This window comes from Vidua macroura, chromosome 6, assembly GCF_024509145.1.
Source record: "Vidua macroura isolate BioBank_ID:100142 chromosome 6, ASM2450914v1, whole genome shotgun sequence".
Classification (NCBI taxonomy): Eukaryota; Metazoa; Chordata; class Aves; order Passeriformes; family Viduidae; genus Vidua; species Vidua macroura.
This window is the reverse complement of record NC_071576.1, coordinates 31,274,248-31,291,429: the sequence shown is the minus strand read 5'-3', so window position 1 is coordinate 31,291,429 and position 17,182 is coordinate 31,274,248. Positions and strand designations below refer to the sequence as shown.

Sequence of the window (17,182 nt, the reverse complement as noted above, 5' to 3'; positions counted from 1 at the left end):
TCAGCACCCACCAGGCCCTCTCTCACCTAAGAGGTTGTTTTACTTGCAGATGGGAAAGAGGAATTAAAATGAAAGGATTTTGCTACATTAGGGATGCCAGAGCTAGGCAAAATGCCAAGTTTCTGACTTTCACAGTATTTAGCGGTAGCTTGCTCTTTGTTGAGACCGATGATTGGTTTCTTTTAGAGCCTGAGTGCTTAGCAAGGTAGTGAATTAGGTCCATTGCAATAATTCACACACATTTAGCGACAACTTTTTAAAAAAAGAAAAAATCACTTCAGTCACAGGACAAGTCACCATAGCGCAGTGGTAGGTGGCAGCATGAGAGAGAAAATGAGTTGGTGCGCAGGAGCCACTGAAATTCAAAGACAGTTAATAGGGGAAGGAATACTGGCAAGGAATTACAGTAAATGACATCTATATGATAGAAGAAGAGGCCTAGGGAATTTGTAGGATTTTGTTTGATTGGGTTTTTTTACTCATGAAAGTGCTATTGTTTTTATTTTATTTGTTTTTAAGTAATTGGTGTCCTTCCTTCGTGATTCCAAAGAAAAGGTCACAATTCCCACTTCTCAGTATGTTGACAGACTTTGTGCTCTTTTCCATTTCCTTCTGTGAAGCAGTTCTATTGAATTGAAAGGGTCTATTCAGGTCTCTTCTGCTCTCTGTCTCTCACTCTGATTAGCAGCCCCAGAGAGGCTGGGGCGCTGCTCTGCACTGCCCCTCCCCAGGGCCGCAGCTCAAACCCTTGAGCCGTGCTGCGGGAAGCACCGCTGCTTTCTGCACTTTGATCTGAGCTCCTCTTAGTGCCCACGATGGCACTGCCACTGAAGGCTCTTCCAGGCACTGCTGCTGGCAAGCTGCCTCTCTGCTGTATTTTTCTGGGGTGTCATTGACATGCCACTCTGGCATTGCCTTTCCTAAATGATATTTCTGGGCAGCAATTGCAGAGCAGGTATGCCCACTTAATGCCTTACTGCATTCAGGCATCTAGCCAGAGTTGGTGATCTGGAGTAGCTCTCACTGGCTTAAAGCACACTAGGAAACACTTTAGGAAACAGGTCCTTGTATAGAAGTTGTGTTCCCTCCTCAAGATCCATCTTCCTTTTCTTGCAGCTGAATATCCTATACCATATCTTCTCATCTGGTTTCTTCCTCTAAGCTTAATCCGCAGTGTTCCAAGTATGCACTAGCACCTTGGGTCAAGTGAGACAAGTGTTCAGATTTCTCTGACAATTGGAAAGTAGAATTATTTTGCAAGTATTTGCTTGCTCATTCACAAAAATACAAAAATTAAATTTGGGTACCAACAAGATAAATAGTTGCAGCTGCATCTGGACTGAATGAAGGCAGAAATTTTTAAAAAATATTTTTAAAAGGACATTAAAAAAAATGTTATGTCTCTTTTTATTTATTTGAGATTGAGGGAGGCAGGGGGAAAGATGTCTTTTCCCCCCATCATTCTTTCAGGTATCTGGAATAATTTCCAGCTTGGGAGAGTTCTTTATTTCTGCTGGAATCCTTAAAAAAACATTCCATGGGTTTGCTCCAAAGCTTCAGCTGTGCTGGTTAGCTCTCAACCAAAGACTGGTTAAAAAAGCACCCAGTGCTGAAAGGGAAGTACTTCTTCCTCCTACCATACCCAGACTTGAAATTCTGTCGATTCTCATCAGGGCTTCTAATTGGAGCTGGAATACCCATGGGGAAATGTTTAATTATTTAGTATTAAGGAGGAAGGAGGCCTATGGAAATGTACATGGTTTTGTGGTATAGGTATAGGTTTGAGATGAAGAGCTTTAATGTCATTGGATGGTAGTGGTGTGTACTGTGAACCTGCCAACTACAACTACCTGCTTGCTCTTGTTTCACTTGGCTTTTTTTTTTTTTTTTTCTGTTTCTTCTCCCATTTCTTGCTGGTATTCACTGTGTGAGTTGTTCTTTGTTTTAATGGAACAGTAAGAATTGTGTAAGCTTAAAAGAAGTGCTGTACTTAATTCTTGCAGAGAAGAATGTTATTGGGCTGAGCTCCTGCATGCCACTGCTAACTTTGAGTGCTACTCAAAGTATCCTCACTGCCAGGACAGCTGGCACCTTATTAAAAGCCTTTGCAGAGAAGCCAAAATTCACAGGGGCCAGAGCTCTTCTTGAGTAAATTGGAATAGTTTTTAATGACTCAGGGAGATGTAAGTGATCTATGACAGCTGAGAACCTGGCCCTAATACACCTAGAAAGCCAGTATCTCTCATGCCTATACGCGCTCCTCCGGGTCAGAAGTAAGGCAAGCTGTCCAACAGAGACAGGGCACATCTGAACTGCTTTGCCTGGTCTTTTGAAATCCTCTGTTAAGGAGAGAAAGGAGCTTGATTTGTCTCACCAACACAACAGTAACTTTTCTAGTTGAGCTGTAACAAATCTAGAACAAGCACTGACTAAACTCTTGCTGAGTTTCTGGTGGTGTACATTGCTGTCTTCCTGACTTGATGAGTAAGATGAGCAGTGTCTCAGAAGTGATTCATGACTTGGGGCCAAAGCAAGGTCTTGGTAATGTGTGTTGTGTGGGCCATGCATGGAAGTGTCCATCATTACATTCCTGCTGAGGTGTGTGAGCATCTTTGCTATATATGGGAAGAACACTCCTTGTTTTGTCTTAGAAAAGAACTGACACTCAAATAATTCAGTTTCCTGTGGATTTTAAACATATCCAAAAGTAATGGATAAAAACCTTCATCGTAAACCAGCAAGGAAAATGGGGTTTTTGCTTGTTATTTCAAACCTAAGTAGGCAAACAATAATAGCTGGCATTAGGTGAGGGAAAGAGATGTGCATGTTGGTTTCAAGACAGTATACTAACATACCAAGCCTGTTATTCTTGTGCAGGTACTCTACTGTTTATTCTATGGCAGATGATTATATGAAAAAAACCTCTAATTTAAGTAGCATTGTGCTTCATATCAAGCCTTATAAATATAGTATCAGAAAAAGCAGAGGTTATTCTGAATTGAGATAAATTTCTCTTAAAATGTACTGGAAAATCAAGTTTAAGACTGTGCTTCACGTTGGCAAAATTCTGTTTAATTAAGGAATTTTAATATTTCTCTTATTTGAGTTTTAGAATTAATGTCTGTATGATGGAGGTTGGAAAATATTGTACTTATTGAAAAAGCGGTATTTTAGATTTATATTGACAGAACATCAACTTTTTAATATACAAATTTCCATCATCTGAATGTGATAAAATTAATTAGGAAAAAGTGTTTATTTGGGGGCCATTTTAATATTGCTTGATCTAGGAATAGTTTGAAAATTCTCATAAATGGGATATTAGAAATTAAAAGAATAAATTACTTCAAGAGAGAAGCTTTAAGCATCTAAATAATTTAAAAGTCTTGGGTTTTGCTCTGAAAAGTATGGTGTCTGGTATGCTTGAAAAGCTTTCTTGTTCAGCATATACTGCGTGTAGAGTCAGGTTGTGGGCTTCTAATGATGTCCACGCCTAGGAGCCATGGTCACCCACCAGCATTCCACTCAGCTATGTGATGCAGGCAGAGAACAAAAAATATGTTTTCTGGCCTCAAAACACCTACATACATAATACAATCCATATGTGACTATTTTTCAAAAGCTATTTAGAAAAGCTTATTTTATTAGGATGAAGTTTGATTGCTGAACAAATATAAACTTTTATGCCAAATGAAGAAATATCATATGTCAAGCTAAACTTTTTAAACTCTCTTTCACAATTTTTTTGATGCATCTTATGTACTTGATGACTATAAAAGAATTTGCCAAGAAAATGAAAGTCATAAAATTCCTCTGCCCTCGTGCATTTGCTTTTCTTTTTCTTTTGTCTCCTGAAGCTGTAGGAGGTGTTTGCTGACATGCTTTGCTTTCAGTGCATTTCTGGAGCAACGTGATGCGAGAAGTGACTCAGCTAAGCAAACTGAGTTTGTATGAACATCAGAAGCCCTTATAGTATGAAGCTGTATCTGGGAATTTTGAAAAGAGGCATCTAAGGAGATCAGTGTGTTATTTACATACACATTTCACTATATGACAGCAATGAAATATAATTTCCAGTTATGCTGCAAAAATGAAAAACTCCTTTCCTGAGCCTTACTGTGTCCCAAAATCTTAGACAGATTTCATATACTTTTAAGACATGAACAGATATCTCGTGCACAGTTCTGGCAAAATAGTCCCTTTTACTTTTTTCTTGCTGTGATGCAAGGCAGCTTGTTGTGTGACCACCTGTGTTTTAGGGTGTTACTTGTGGGGGATTCTGTGCAACACCCGTGGAGCACGCAGTGTCAGTCTGGCAACTAAGGTAGGTAGTGGGAAGACAAGAGATCTATCCAGGCTTTTTTCCTGACTCTGCCACTAATGTCTGTAGTGAAACAAAAAAAGAGTAAGAGAGGCAGGAAAGCTACTTTATTATGTAAGGAGATTTGCAAGGCATTTATTTTGGTTTTGTTTTGTTGTGGGTTGGTTTGGTTTTGGCTTTTTATTCCATTGCCCTCCTTTCAAAATTGAAATCTTATCTGTTCTTTTTTGCTTTTCCTGGCAATAGCCATGTAAAAACAGAATACCAGATTAAAAAAAAAAAAAAAAAAAAAAAAAAAAAAAAAAAGTAGCTTTGCAGGAATGAAAGAGCTGAAGCTTTTTTTTCCTTTGTCTGAGACAACTTAGAATTTCTGCATTTTGTAGCTGAAATCCAATGTCACAAAAAATGGCTGCTATATTACAGTAAGGAAAGAACTCTGTTTCAAACTGTTGTACTGCTGCAGCATCAGTTGCTCCACTTCTCAGAGAGTATACTAATAGAGGTGGGAAGAAACAAAACTCTTTCTCACTGCCATTTTTATTTAGACTGTCTCTCTGTCAAGAGCAGGTATGAGGGACAAGTTCAACCCCCCACCTTCATTCTTTACTTTGTTTCAATCACACCAATTTTCTCTTGACTCCATTTCCCCACCTATAAAACTGCCGTAGGGAACAGAGTTTTCGAAGGAATCATTTTGGCCTGGGTCCTTAAAGTTGATTGAGTACCAAACTTGTGAAATAAGTAATTTATGAGAGGAGTTGAGAGTACAACATAATCTGGAAAGATGAAACATACCTTTTACAACTTTCACATACTTTGTGTCTTGAATGTGCTTGAATACATCAATTTTGAAATTTCTAAATGCTTTTAATAGGGAAGAAGGCTTTTTAACTTCTGTAATTCTCCCCAGTGAAAAAAAAAAAAAAAAAAAAAAAAAAGGGATATTTCCAGTGAATAAGCCAAGTTTTCACTGTCGTGGACAAAAAAAATGTTTAAAGCCAGACAAAGAATTGTTTAACCAGTTGTCTTTTCCTAAAAGAACTGCTGGTTGACTTATATTTTTACTATACACATAAATGCAAACTGATAGTTAAGTGCTTTGGTAAGAAAGGTGAATTTGTGCACATACTTCATTTTTTTGCTGAAATTAGATTTAAACCTGAATCCTGCAGGGGCTTGCCAGATGCTTGACTTTGTTTTCAGTGGAACTGTTCAGAGTGTATTATGTGAAGCACATACAACAATCCAAAAGACTTGAGTCAGGTGAGCCTTGCTCAAAGAAATAATATATATATATAGCTCTTTCCCCTGTTAAAGAACTTTTTGTTAAGGTGCATATTAAAATGCTAAACTTTATGGCCTTCAGGATTAGAAATACAATAATAATAACATACAAAAATAGTATATTTTTTTCATCTGTATGGTTACCAAAAATTTACTCTTTCAAAAATTGCCAAAAAAAAAGAAAAAAATCACTTCTGGGAAACTACACACACGAGCCTAAGGCCAAATCTTTTTTTTTTTTTTTTTTAATATTTCCAACAACTGCTCTGTTTTGCTTTTTCTGTTTCTTTGTCAGAAGGATCCTGTTTAGCTTGTTTGGCTAAGGGCAGTTGGCTATTTATTCACTGATCTCTCCTTTCTTACATTATCTTGAATTCTAATTAGAGTTTTTTCAAGTCCTATTACTTAACTCTCCAAACATAGCTCCAACAGACATCACTCTTCCTTTCTGTCGAGCTGTTCAGAACCATGAAAGAGCTGTAATCTTACATTCTGGGACTAACCACACTGCCCAGCAGTTCTCCACTAGCTGCTTTCATTGGCAGTTTGATTGAATGATTTTTTTTTTCCCCTCACAACATGTGATTCAAAGTGCCTGAAAAAGTATTAAGTCACTTGATGTTAGGAGAGATTCTGTAAATAGGACTGGGAGCAGTCCTCTAGGTGTTTGTAATTAATCAGGCCCCAAACACTTGGAGCTTTTGGATGCACTTATAAAAAGTCTAAAAATGTAAACAGTTTTTTTCCCCTCCCCAGGAAGTCTTAACGCACTAAAGACGTAAGCGAAGAAGTTAAATTGCCAGTGATCATATCAATTACACTTCAGATCAGACTTTTTGCAGGGCTTTTTGGTTCTCAACCAGATGGAACTAGACTTCTTGTGAAGGAGGTATTATTATTTCTAGTCAGGGTTTCAAAATGAGTGTAGGAATTCACAGTAAAAAAATTACTTCTTTTTTTTTAAATATACTAGAACACTTAGAGGAAAGACTCCTTGGGAGCTGATGTCACTAAAAGTTATCAGACACACTAAAAAAAATCATCTTAGACATTTCTTAGTCATCTGATCTGACAAAAGACAGAAGATAAATGAACAGGATATTCTCCTGTGCTGTAAGGCAAAGAAGAAACCCTCATTTTTAATAAAGTAAATTCTTGGATTCAGAGTTTATGGGTTCTTTTGACTGTGCCTTTCTTACAGGCTGAAGTTTTTCCATTAAGAAAGCTATGATGTAAAAACTTACAAGAGACAAAGTACAGTGGTTTTTACCTTGATGCAGTCAGTAATTGAGATGATTCCAGATGAAGGCACAGGCTATCTGGATGCAGAAAGCATTTTTTTATCTTGTGGAGATCGGACAGCTTATTTAGAAAGCCTCTGTGCATTAGGAGGGGAGGTGACTGCTGTAATCACCTGTAATCACCTTCCCAGGTGAAAAAAACCCCACCATAACCAAAGGTGATTTGTTTGTTTCTAATTTAGAGAAGTATTTTGTAAAACCAAGTACTTATATGGCTTAGTCTTTGCAATCAAATTATTTGTTTGATTTGGAGTCCAGATCCCTCTTGCTTTGAGTACACTGCCACCAGCTTATGTAAAAGCTTTGAAAAACCCTTCAATACTTGGATGTGTGTATTTTAATAGGGCAAATTCCACCTGAAATCACCTTGAAGGGAATTAGTCATGCTGGTGTGGATAAAAAGATTGTGCCTTAACTTCAGTGCTGAAAATGCTTATAATATGGCACATCTTGCTAAAAAGAGATGTCATGTTAGGAACACTAATAGGGTCCCATAGGCTCCTTGGAGTTCTTGGTCAGCAAATCCCATACATTGCAATTATTGCAAGATTAAATTTGTCACTGGAATTCTAGTAGTGAGTAAGGAAGTGGAGTTTTTAAATGCTTCCTTTTCAACAGATGCAAAATGATCTAAAGATATTTTTGAAGTTACTAGAATAAAGAATGCACAATCCAGCAAATGAACTCTTGCTAGTTTCCAAGTCTTGCTAAATGTAACATTCTTCCAAGAACTTGGGTAGCAGCTAAATACATCTTTCCTGAAGGAAAAAAAAAACAATACATAAAAAGTAGTTAAAGGAGTCTGGTAGTGTTTCAGGAATCAGAAAAGAGAAGGTGATGGTGGTGTCTGTCTACTCACTGGAGGCATTCAAACCAGCACCTCCAGAGGTGCAGCCTCTTAGCCATGAGGCTGCAGCCTGTTTGTGTGAAACCTGCACTTCCCCTGGGGAAGCTGTGCAACAATTCAGAAAATAATTAAATCAAGACAAGGAGCCAAAATTAGCCATCTACTCAGGAAGGTGGGGGTGGCTGGTTGGCTTGGTTTTGCCATCTCTTGGACTACTCTTGTATTTTTATCAGGTGTCTGCCTAGCTACCCAAACAGTCCTTGAGGACTAGCTAGAGCCCAGTTACTCTGTTCTTCCTTATATTCAGCCTGTCATATGAAGCACTAGGTGACAAATTTGTGTTCATTCTTGATTGCCTTCTCTGGTGTCATTAGAGCTTTGATTCTTTTGCCATAATTCTTACAGACACTTTTTGTTTTTTTTCATTAACTGTCTATGTCTGCTGTGGTATTTCGTGCAATGTCTGGTCCTGTAGACATGTGTGAGATGAGCAGTTGCCAGGCTTGTTCCCTCAGGGAGTATAGGGGAAGAATTGCCAAGTCTGTGGATTCAGGCTGGGTTTAGGACTGAGATAGGTGTAGAGCTGTGCAGGTTCACCGAGTCTCAAACAGTCCTAGGCATGTACAGAAGTAAGAGTTCAGGCACCTGAGGTACATCATTACAGGAAAGCACAGCTGTGTATACCCTTTAGCTGCCTGAGGAATCAGGAAAGAGAGGCAAGGTTTGAGGAGCATGTGCTTGGGCTTTGGTATTTGCATTGGACACAAGTCAAACTGTGGGTACTTTAGGCCTTTATTGAAGCCAGCACTTACCTTTTTTGCAACTGTTCATCCATCTTTTAATTGGAAATTATTCCCAGTTTTGTAAACCTCCAGATCAAGAACCTCCAGATGCACAACAAAATAGACACAAAGTATTTTTTATAAGCAGCTTATATTTTGGGATAGGTTTATAAGGGTCTTATCTTCAATTTTGTGGATAGTTCTTTTCTTTTAAAGGTTTAAAAGTTGCTGCTGAGAATGTAAAAACACAGCAGAAAATAGTCAATGTGGTTAGAAATTAGAAAATAGCCTCAACTACTAATTGATGTATTTTAAATTGAAAGAAATGTGTATCACTATGGCACATATTTCTTGCCTGCTGGATAACTTCACACTCAAGAGAGTCCCTGCAAGTTCCTCCAAGACACCATAACTTCAGCGCAGTAGGCCCCAGAAAGGCTGCAGCAAAGCTAGAGACACTGTGGGATTAGCAGGATGAAGCTATAATCAGAAGCAGGACATACTTTTCTGCTTTTCTACCTGTGCACACATACATTACCCAGGCATGCACAGAGTCCTGTGTCAGCTCAGTCATAGGCTCTGGGAATTCAGCAATAGCCAGGGTCTATGCATGAACTACAACAGCCGTGCTTATCTGTTATAACATCGACTTTTAAAGAATTTAACTAATTTCTTCTTTTTTTTTCTTTTTTTTTTTTTTTAATTTGATCAATGGTTTATGCAGCATTAAAAATAGGTTTCCTCAAGTGCCATAACACAGCTTTCAAGTCCATAAATCTTACAGACATTGCATTACTTGTTGGAATCAAAGTTTTGCAATTCTCTTACTCACTGCTGCAGCGTTAAGAAAGGGAAAAAATAACCAATGGTGAATTATGAGTGCTCCTCTGGATGGCCTAACCTGCTCTTTCATGAGTCTGTTTTGTCCATTTAGAAATATAAAATGTCACAGTGTGGTATTTTATATTTCCAGTGTAGAAAGATGTTCTCTATTGAGTTGAGGAATCAAATCAGAACTGCATTTCCCCTACAGGCTATCCCACTTGAATTTTAGCCACTTTTAGAGAACATTGGAGCATTAGAATATATATATTGCACTGAAATAACTGCTAGGGTTTGGGGTTTTTTTGTGTTTCTCAGAATAAAGGATTAGTTAAAAGATGTCTGAATTCAGCATCAAAGCGACATGCATGTTCTGTGATCTAGCAAATATGCCCAGACCCAAAACTCCTTATCATCTGTAATGGAGATCTTCAGTGATTCCCAAGAAAGTAACACTGTCATATGGTGGTTAGGTACAGAACAAAGATCTGGAGTAAAAGGAGACAGTGTTTAGACATTTAATGGTCTCTAGCTGAATGACACTGGTTATGGAAGGAGGGAAAGTTTGAGACTAGTAACAAGTAGCACATATTTTTTTTTCTGTGCTTCCTCCTTTGCCTCACTCAGTTTACCATGAAATTTAGCCACTGACTTGCACCACTGTTTTTCTTGGAGAACAGAGTAGGATGAAGAAACACAGTGATTAAATGTAAAAGACAACAATGTATTGGATTAGGAGCTGCATTCTGTGTCTTTTAGTAACAGGAACTACAGAATAAAATGAAACGAGGTGATTCAGGTCTACCTAATCTTTAAAGCCTGAAACTATTCTCAATTCCTACCATGGCTACCTTTGTATGTGGCAGTCCCACATACAAATACAGACCTCATTAATAAAATGGGATTTTTTAAAGCTCTTTAAGTTCCATTTGATAATGCTACTGCTATGACACTCGTTTTTGATGTTGAACATGTGGTTAGCAGCTCTCCCAACCATCAGGACTCACGTAATCACAGCAAAGCAGTTGTCATCATAAATAAAGCAAACATGACAACTGAAACTACATACTTCCTTCTCGTGGTAAACTAGGATGGTAAACTGGTGCTCAATGCCACTCTTCACCTAACAGCAAAAGGCTTGAGCTTGGTAGACCTAGGCCATGAGTGTACTTGGAAAATGGTTCATTTGACCTTTTCATTCTCTTCTATTTGAAAATCTTGGCTTAGTTCCCAATCCTATGGTAGTCAGCCACATTTGTGAGTGACAGGGACCTTCATGATGGCAATTCCACACCCTTTGCCTGCAATTGTTCTTAATTTTTATTTAGTTTGCATGTAAGCAGATCACTGTCAGTGGCTGAGCCCTTCAAGGGAACTTGTTCTTTGCTCATGGTTGGAATCTGCCATTGACCCTAGGCAGGACAGACGTTTTAAGGGACACAGTAATTCTTTATTTAAAAAGTACACTTCTTCTTGGAGATAATTCCTGAATATGATTCTTTTTAAAGAGTATTGAAGGTAATTGCATGCCTTCAAACAAAACTGAATTTTTAAGTGTATGCATATGTCAGTGGAGTCAACATTTTCTGTTGGTTTTTGTTGTTGCTGTCTTCTCTTTAGGGCATATCACACTGGCATCCTATTTGTATCAAGCATGGCAGAAATATAATTCAATCTAATTGTCAGTTCCATTAGCCTGAAATATTGGATTCAGGTGTCTAAAGCTGGAGATAATGTCCTCTCCCTGATAGCCTTGATAGTTTCTGGCTTGGATGGAGAAGTAACAATTCCTATAGATAGTGACACTTGGGTAATAAAACAGTGAATATACTCATCTCCTTTGTGGATCATGTGGAACTGTCCTTTCCTTAGACATCTTAAATTTTTGTGGTATTGTGGTAGCATCTTCTGAATCTCTCTACCTTGCCCGTCTCTTTCCAAAAATCTGAATGTGTGACTTCATAAAACTGAAAAGTTGTCTTTAAGGTCTCTGTCCTACAGATCCAGGCATTGTCTATTTGCATCAAAAAAAAGAAGTAATTGCATAAAAATTGTATCACATTACAAGTTGAGGTGAGAACTGGTTTAGTGAGCTTACCAGCAGGCCAGAAGATTCCAAGTTTGTTTTGGGTTGATGTGGTTTTATGGGCTTTTCCCAAAAAAATTAAATGTTCAGAAATTAGTTTTTTGTACACCATGAAAATGAAAGCAAAGCCTTTTCAACACTTCCACAGAGCTACTGTTTAGAGGCCTGATTTGAAGGCAAGTTTCCTCTTCATCATGAAAAAGCTACTGTCTTCTTCCCCAGCGACGGACATTTGGAAACGAAGGGGCTTAAGTGTTACTCTGTTGGCAACAAAGCAAAAAACGTAATGGACTTGGTAGTCATCTTTCTGCCTGTGCCCTTCCTTAGTTTAACAGATAAGGTGGGCTTCATCACATTTTGATAAAATAAGCTTCAGGTCAGCTTTACTTGCAATCCTGGAAGTGACTCTCAGAACTCCGACATCAGGGAACTAGTACCCATCTTCCTTGGATTGCCCCTGAGCTGCTGCGTCATGGTTTTATTGCATTTGGTGAATGCAAATGTGCCAGTAATTAGAAGTACATCATTATTTCACCTCCTTAGCAATTCATAAGCATATTTATATTATTTTCTTCTGTGAGTTAACACCATTATATTCTTTACTAATGAGTTTATTATCAGATTGTACTATGTTTTCAAAAGTGTATTAATGTGTGTGTTTGCACACACCAGAATAAGTTTTGTGTCACAAATCAAATACTTTCATCAGTTACACAGTGCTTTTTTTTAAGAGTAATAAATACTTCTTTACCAGACAAAACCAATGTTTCAGGGCAATACACTTTATTTTGTATAGCTTCCTTCAAGCACATTGTGTCTCTAATGCGTTAGAGGTAATTAACACACTTGCAAATTTTAAAATACTCTAAGAGGTTTTAATTTGATGAAAATTCTAAACAACAGTATCAATATACATGCTCCTTAATTCACATGCATCATAAAGGTAAAAGGGCAATTACACCTGTGCAGCTCTTTACATTCTTGTAAATATTGGTTTGGTGAACTCTGAGTGAGGTGGGCTAGGTGGTATCTTTATTCATTGATTCTGAAAGATGGGCACTGTGATTATTCTGTTTAAAAAAACTACATATAGATGTTTGGACTGTTGTTGGAACAGTAGGAGGGACAAGGATTTTTGCTTGTTTTTTTCTTTTTTTTTTTTTTTTTTTTTTTTTTTTTTTTAATCTATATGGGACTAGCCAATTCCAGTACCAAATGACAGCTCTGCCATGAAACTGAAATTAGAATAATTAATCTTATTATCATGGTGCAATACTTATATTTTATTAAAATTTCACAATAGTACTGCTAAGTCTTCCTGGTGAAACACTCAAGCTGCCCAATTAACTCAGCAGACAGCTGCTCACCACCACACACTTGACTTGCTCCAGCAGACGGTTCCTGTAAGACACATCATTGTTTTGTGCAGTGTAAAGATTTTTTTTCTTCCTTTGCTTGTATTTAAGGATAAACCAGGTCTGAATTGTGATCTTTTTCCTTTGCCTGCACTGTGTAGATCTATCATACACAAGAGGGCAGCTTCTCTGGTGGCAGGCAGTCCGCAGGCAGCCTGCCAGGTATCCCTGTTCTGGCCAGTCTGCAGTGCTGGATTTCACATCCCCACACAGGGTTGGAGTGACCTGGAGTGCTTCACAAAATTACATGTGGGATTATTGATACTATTAAGCAAGCAATGCTTCTTTGCCCTTCCCTTTTCAAGCCCCCTATTTACTGCACAGACCTTTTATTTTGCACTTGTCCTTAAAAAGAGCTTAAAAAATGAAATAAATTGCCATCATGGTTGTTTCATTTTTGTGATTCAAATGGATTTTACTGGAGCTATAAGGACAGAATGTAAGCAACTCAGATTACTTTAGAAGTATCAATGGAACAGTCAAGGATCTGAAGAAACAGCAATTTCTTAGGAATGGCAGTCTAGCCTCCAAATGCCTGGAAGCCTTGTAGCTCCACCAGTGGCTGGCAGCAGGGTTAGCTGGAAGGAATGACCATTTCACACACTCTGGGCCACTGGGCATCAGTATGTTTTAATGTCAGATTTATGCCATGATATTTATGCCATGATACTAACTCTTTGTTAGCTTTGGAGCAATCTTTGTCGCTTTGAAGCTTTCAATACCTGTGTGAAGACTAAGCAGGAGTGCAGATGAAAAGAGTAAGCTTAAGACGCAGAGAATACAAGTTCTGTCACATGAACAGCTAGATTGCTCCCATCCTGTTCCAGCCACTGGAAGCCAAAGGACCTCTGTGAGTCATCGAAATTCCTCATTTTTGTGTCTTGTGTGAGTATAAACTCCACTTTATGACATACTATTCATTTTTCTCTTCAAGATTTTTTTTAAAATGGAAATATGATGAAAGACATGATAGTCCATTCCAAAATGTTAGAATTTTGCAATCCACCCATATATGGCATGAGAGGGCCAATTCTCTACATACATAACTTATTACAAATAACTAAGTGACAGGACAAAAAAAGCAAATGCCAACATCAGTTGTATTTGTGCCATCCTGTTAACTTTATATAGCTAGGAACCTTAATTTCTTATTTGCTTTCTTTTTACTAAGAGGTCATCATTATTTCCCTGTATCTTTCTATAGGATGGGAAAAGAAACTACTTTTTTTCCCCCCTACAATTTCCCTGATATTATTTGTAATGTCAGCTGTAAGCTAATGCTGTTTTCCATAATTCCAGCGGTCCATTCACATGGTTTGAAATATTCAGGTGTGTTCTCATCTTTCAGAAAGGGAGAACCCTGGAATATAATGTTCTTCAATCCATCCTAGGGGCAAAAAGGCAATTTAAGCTTCCCAGAACAACTTCAAGAGCAATGATAGCTATGAGTGGTATTAGAGTAGCATATTCTTTCAGAAGATCAACTGTAATCACCTTCACATCCTGGATTTAGATTCAGAGGTTGTTGACACAACCTTATTAATACAGACAAATGTCTCCATCTTTACTTATAATTTAACAACACTATAATGCACAAATGCTGCAGTTACTAAGACAAAGAACAGCAGGGGAGATTAATTTTCACATAACACTTCTATTGATAAGGAAGGAAGATGTTCAAGTGTTCAGGAAAGCTGTGGACATGGAATGATTAAAACTAACAGAAAAATATTTCAGTGAATACAGTCAAAAAGCAGTTCTTTAATTTTTAAATTTGCACAGCAATAACACAGACAAATGAGCCTCTGAAATATTTTGGAAAATGTCACTTTGCAAACCTTGTAGATTGCTTAAATGTTTATTAAAATGGACCAAAAGCCAAAATTCTCTGCGTAAAATAAATACTTTGTCTTTGCTAAGTAACAATATTTGTGAACAAAACATAAAACTATAATTTTCATGTGTCAAACATAGTAACATTTAAGATGTTGGAGTCAGACTTGGCATTTTTTTATCTTCCTATTTACAAGTTTTTCATTAAGACCATTTACCTCACATTAGCTATCAAAAATGATTAACATTTTTAAAGTTTGCTCCATGACTAAAATAAAAACAAGAGAAATGTCCTTTTACCATAACTTAACAAAAAGCAGAACCATATTTTTATCATCTAGGAGAACATGCTGTTATAAATACAGCTGTTTTTCATCTACAATTATATAAATAATAAGCATGCTGCCATTCACAAGGATTTTAATAGATGATTATATATAAGCAATATCATGATCTACAGGAGGATGGCATGAGTTTTTATTTTTCATTTTTATTGTACTTATTTAGGACCTTTGTCTTCATCTGGAAATTGTGGAACAGACTTCTTTGCTACAACATTATCCAGTCGCTGTCCTTGAAGATAGGGGTTCACACTCTGAAAAAATTTAAAATTATTTAAACTTATTAGAAACAGGGAAACAGATAAAAGGTAACTAGAATTAGTGAACATATTTATGTATTTCTTATCTGTCAAATATTTATGGACTTGGGAAAAAACTGCTTCCAGGCATTAAATCTAGAAGTCAACCAGTGTTTTGTTTCTTCTTTTTTTTTTTTTTTTTTTTTTTGTGCAAAAATTTAAATCAATCCAGTGAAAGGAATACAAGTAAAGGAGGACTATCAGGAATATAGAACAATTTCAATTAAACACTACCTTCTTGCTCCACTCCTCCTTTCCTCAGCTCAGCAGAGAAGCAGCAGCAATTCTAACTCCCTAATTCTTGAGGCAGGACAGAACTTGTTAAAGTAGAGGTAAGCTTTAGCTTAAATCACTAGTCCCTAGTGGACATTATGCTGGGATACAAATTAGAGACCACAATTCCAGTTTGACCAAAGCCTTTTGTTCAGCCTGTCTCCTCTCCAGGAAGCCCCTCCTTGCTTCCTCTCTTGATGCTGAGATAAAAAACTGCTGGCAAAGAAGCAGAGCCAAACAAGGTTTTGGCACAGAAAATGGCTCTCATAGCACTGCCAGAACAGGGGAATGCTGGAAAGAAGATTCCTGGAGAGGGTTGAACTTCACTTTGCACCATGCAAACAGCACAACGTGAGTCTGAAGATGAACAGATCCTGTCTCAAAACTGCTTGGAGAAAGCCTATGCTTGAATTTTATCTATATCAGTGGAGTCAAATGTATTTACTGTATTTGCAAAGTGGCAAGCAGTTCAGTGGAGCTTCAGTATTAAGTATCATTTACACTTGCTTTCTGGCCTGTTACAGTGTCAGTGTAAGCAAAATTCAAGTGTATATTGTTTCCTTCACATAGATACAGTCAAAAATTCTAACATGAAGGTTTTTGATGCTAATAAAAACTGTTTGCCTAATCACAAACTTCAGAGGAATGCAAATTTTCCAGTATCTCTTGATTCTTGTCAGGCTGACTGTGTGTCACAGAAATTACTTTTCTTGAGACATTTCTCTGCTTCTTTCACCAAAACTTAATAATAATTTTTAAAAAGGCATTCATAATGGGCATGAAATATTTATTTTCAGCTATCCCAAGTATTTGTCAGATTTCCGGAAAACATTTGGGGCTCATCTGTCTTCAAATTTAAGCCCTTGGGTTTCTCCAGATTTGTGGATGCTATCATTATTACTTAGTCATAGCACAGAGCAGCCCTTTTGCTTACTTCTGTTGGGTTTTGGGTGTTTTGCCTGCTGCAAGTGAAAACATGAAAATATTAAGAACCAAAAATGAATGTGGAAAAATCTTTGAAAATAAACTAATTCCAATGCTCAAAATTGTTAGAAATAAGACATATGTAAATGATTTGTTTGTGTTTGTTTAAAGGAGTTCTGTTTAATGTTAATTTAGTGAAATTCAACCGTTGCATAAACTTCTAGGAATTATGTGCAGATTCCTAGGAAGATTAATTGGTCTTTTTTTTTTTTTGGAATGGTACTTGCTTGCTACTTTTTGAAATAAAGTTTAAGAGAATGAAACTACATAAAATTTTGAATCCTTCTTAACCAACAAAAGAAAACACAAAACATAATGCAAAATACTTTGGCTGATTTGACTAAAATATGTTTAGTCCTATGCAGCTGTGCACAATTCAAAGTAATGCAAGCTCCTGAGCACCTCTGTACACAGCTCTGAGCCCACGGCAACTTAGTGATCACAGAATTGGTCCTGACACTTCTGGACAGGGCTGTTTGCAAGCATAGAATTTTAAAAAAGGGGAGAACTGCTAGTTAAAATTAGATGTCACTGTGAACCTCCTTGTCTTGCAGTGCAAGTGCTGCAGAGAAGCGAACACAGCAGGAAATGGTG

The 17,182-nt window shown here is 37.4% G+C and overlaps 1 protein-coding gene across 6 annotated transcripts in view; it reads right to left on the bottom strand.

Moving 5' to 3' along the window:
- Window positions 1–14,599: 14,599 nt before the first annotated feature.
- The window catches only part of LOC128808781 (neuroendocrine protein 7B2-like), a 41,526-nt gene continuing 38,943 nt past the window's right edge, over window positions 14,600–17,182 (bottom strand). For all 6 annotated transcript variants that reach the window (XM_053980318.1, XM_053980312.1, XM_053980313.1 and 3 more), the window contains one exon: window positions 14,600–15,286. In XM_053980318.1, the coding sequence (XP_053836293.1) occupies window positions 15,191–15,286 (96 nt within the window). In that variant the 3' untranslated portion in view covers window positions 14,600–15,190. The remainder of the gene's footprint in view (window positions 15,287–17,182) is intronic.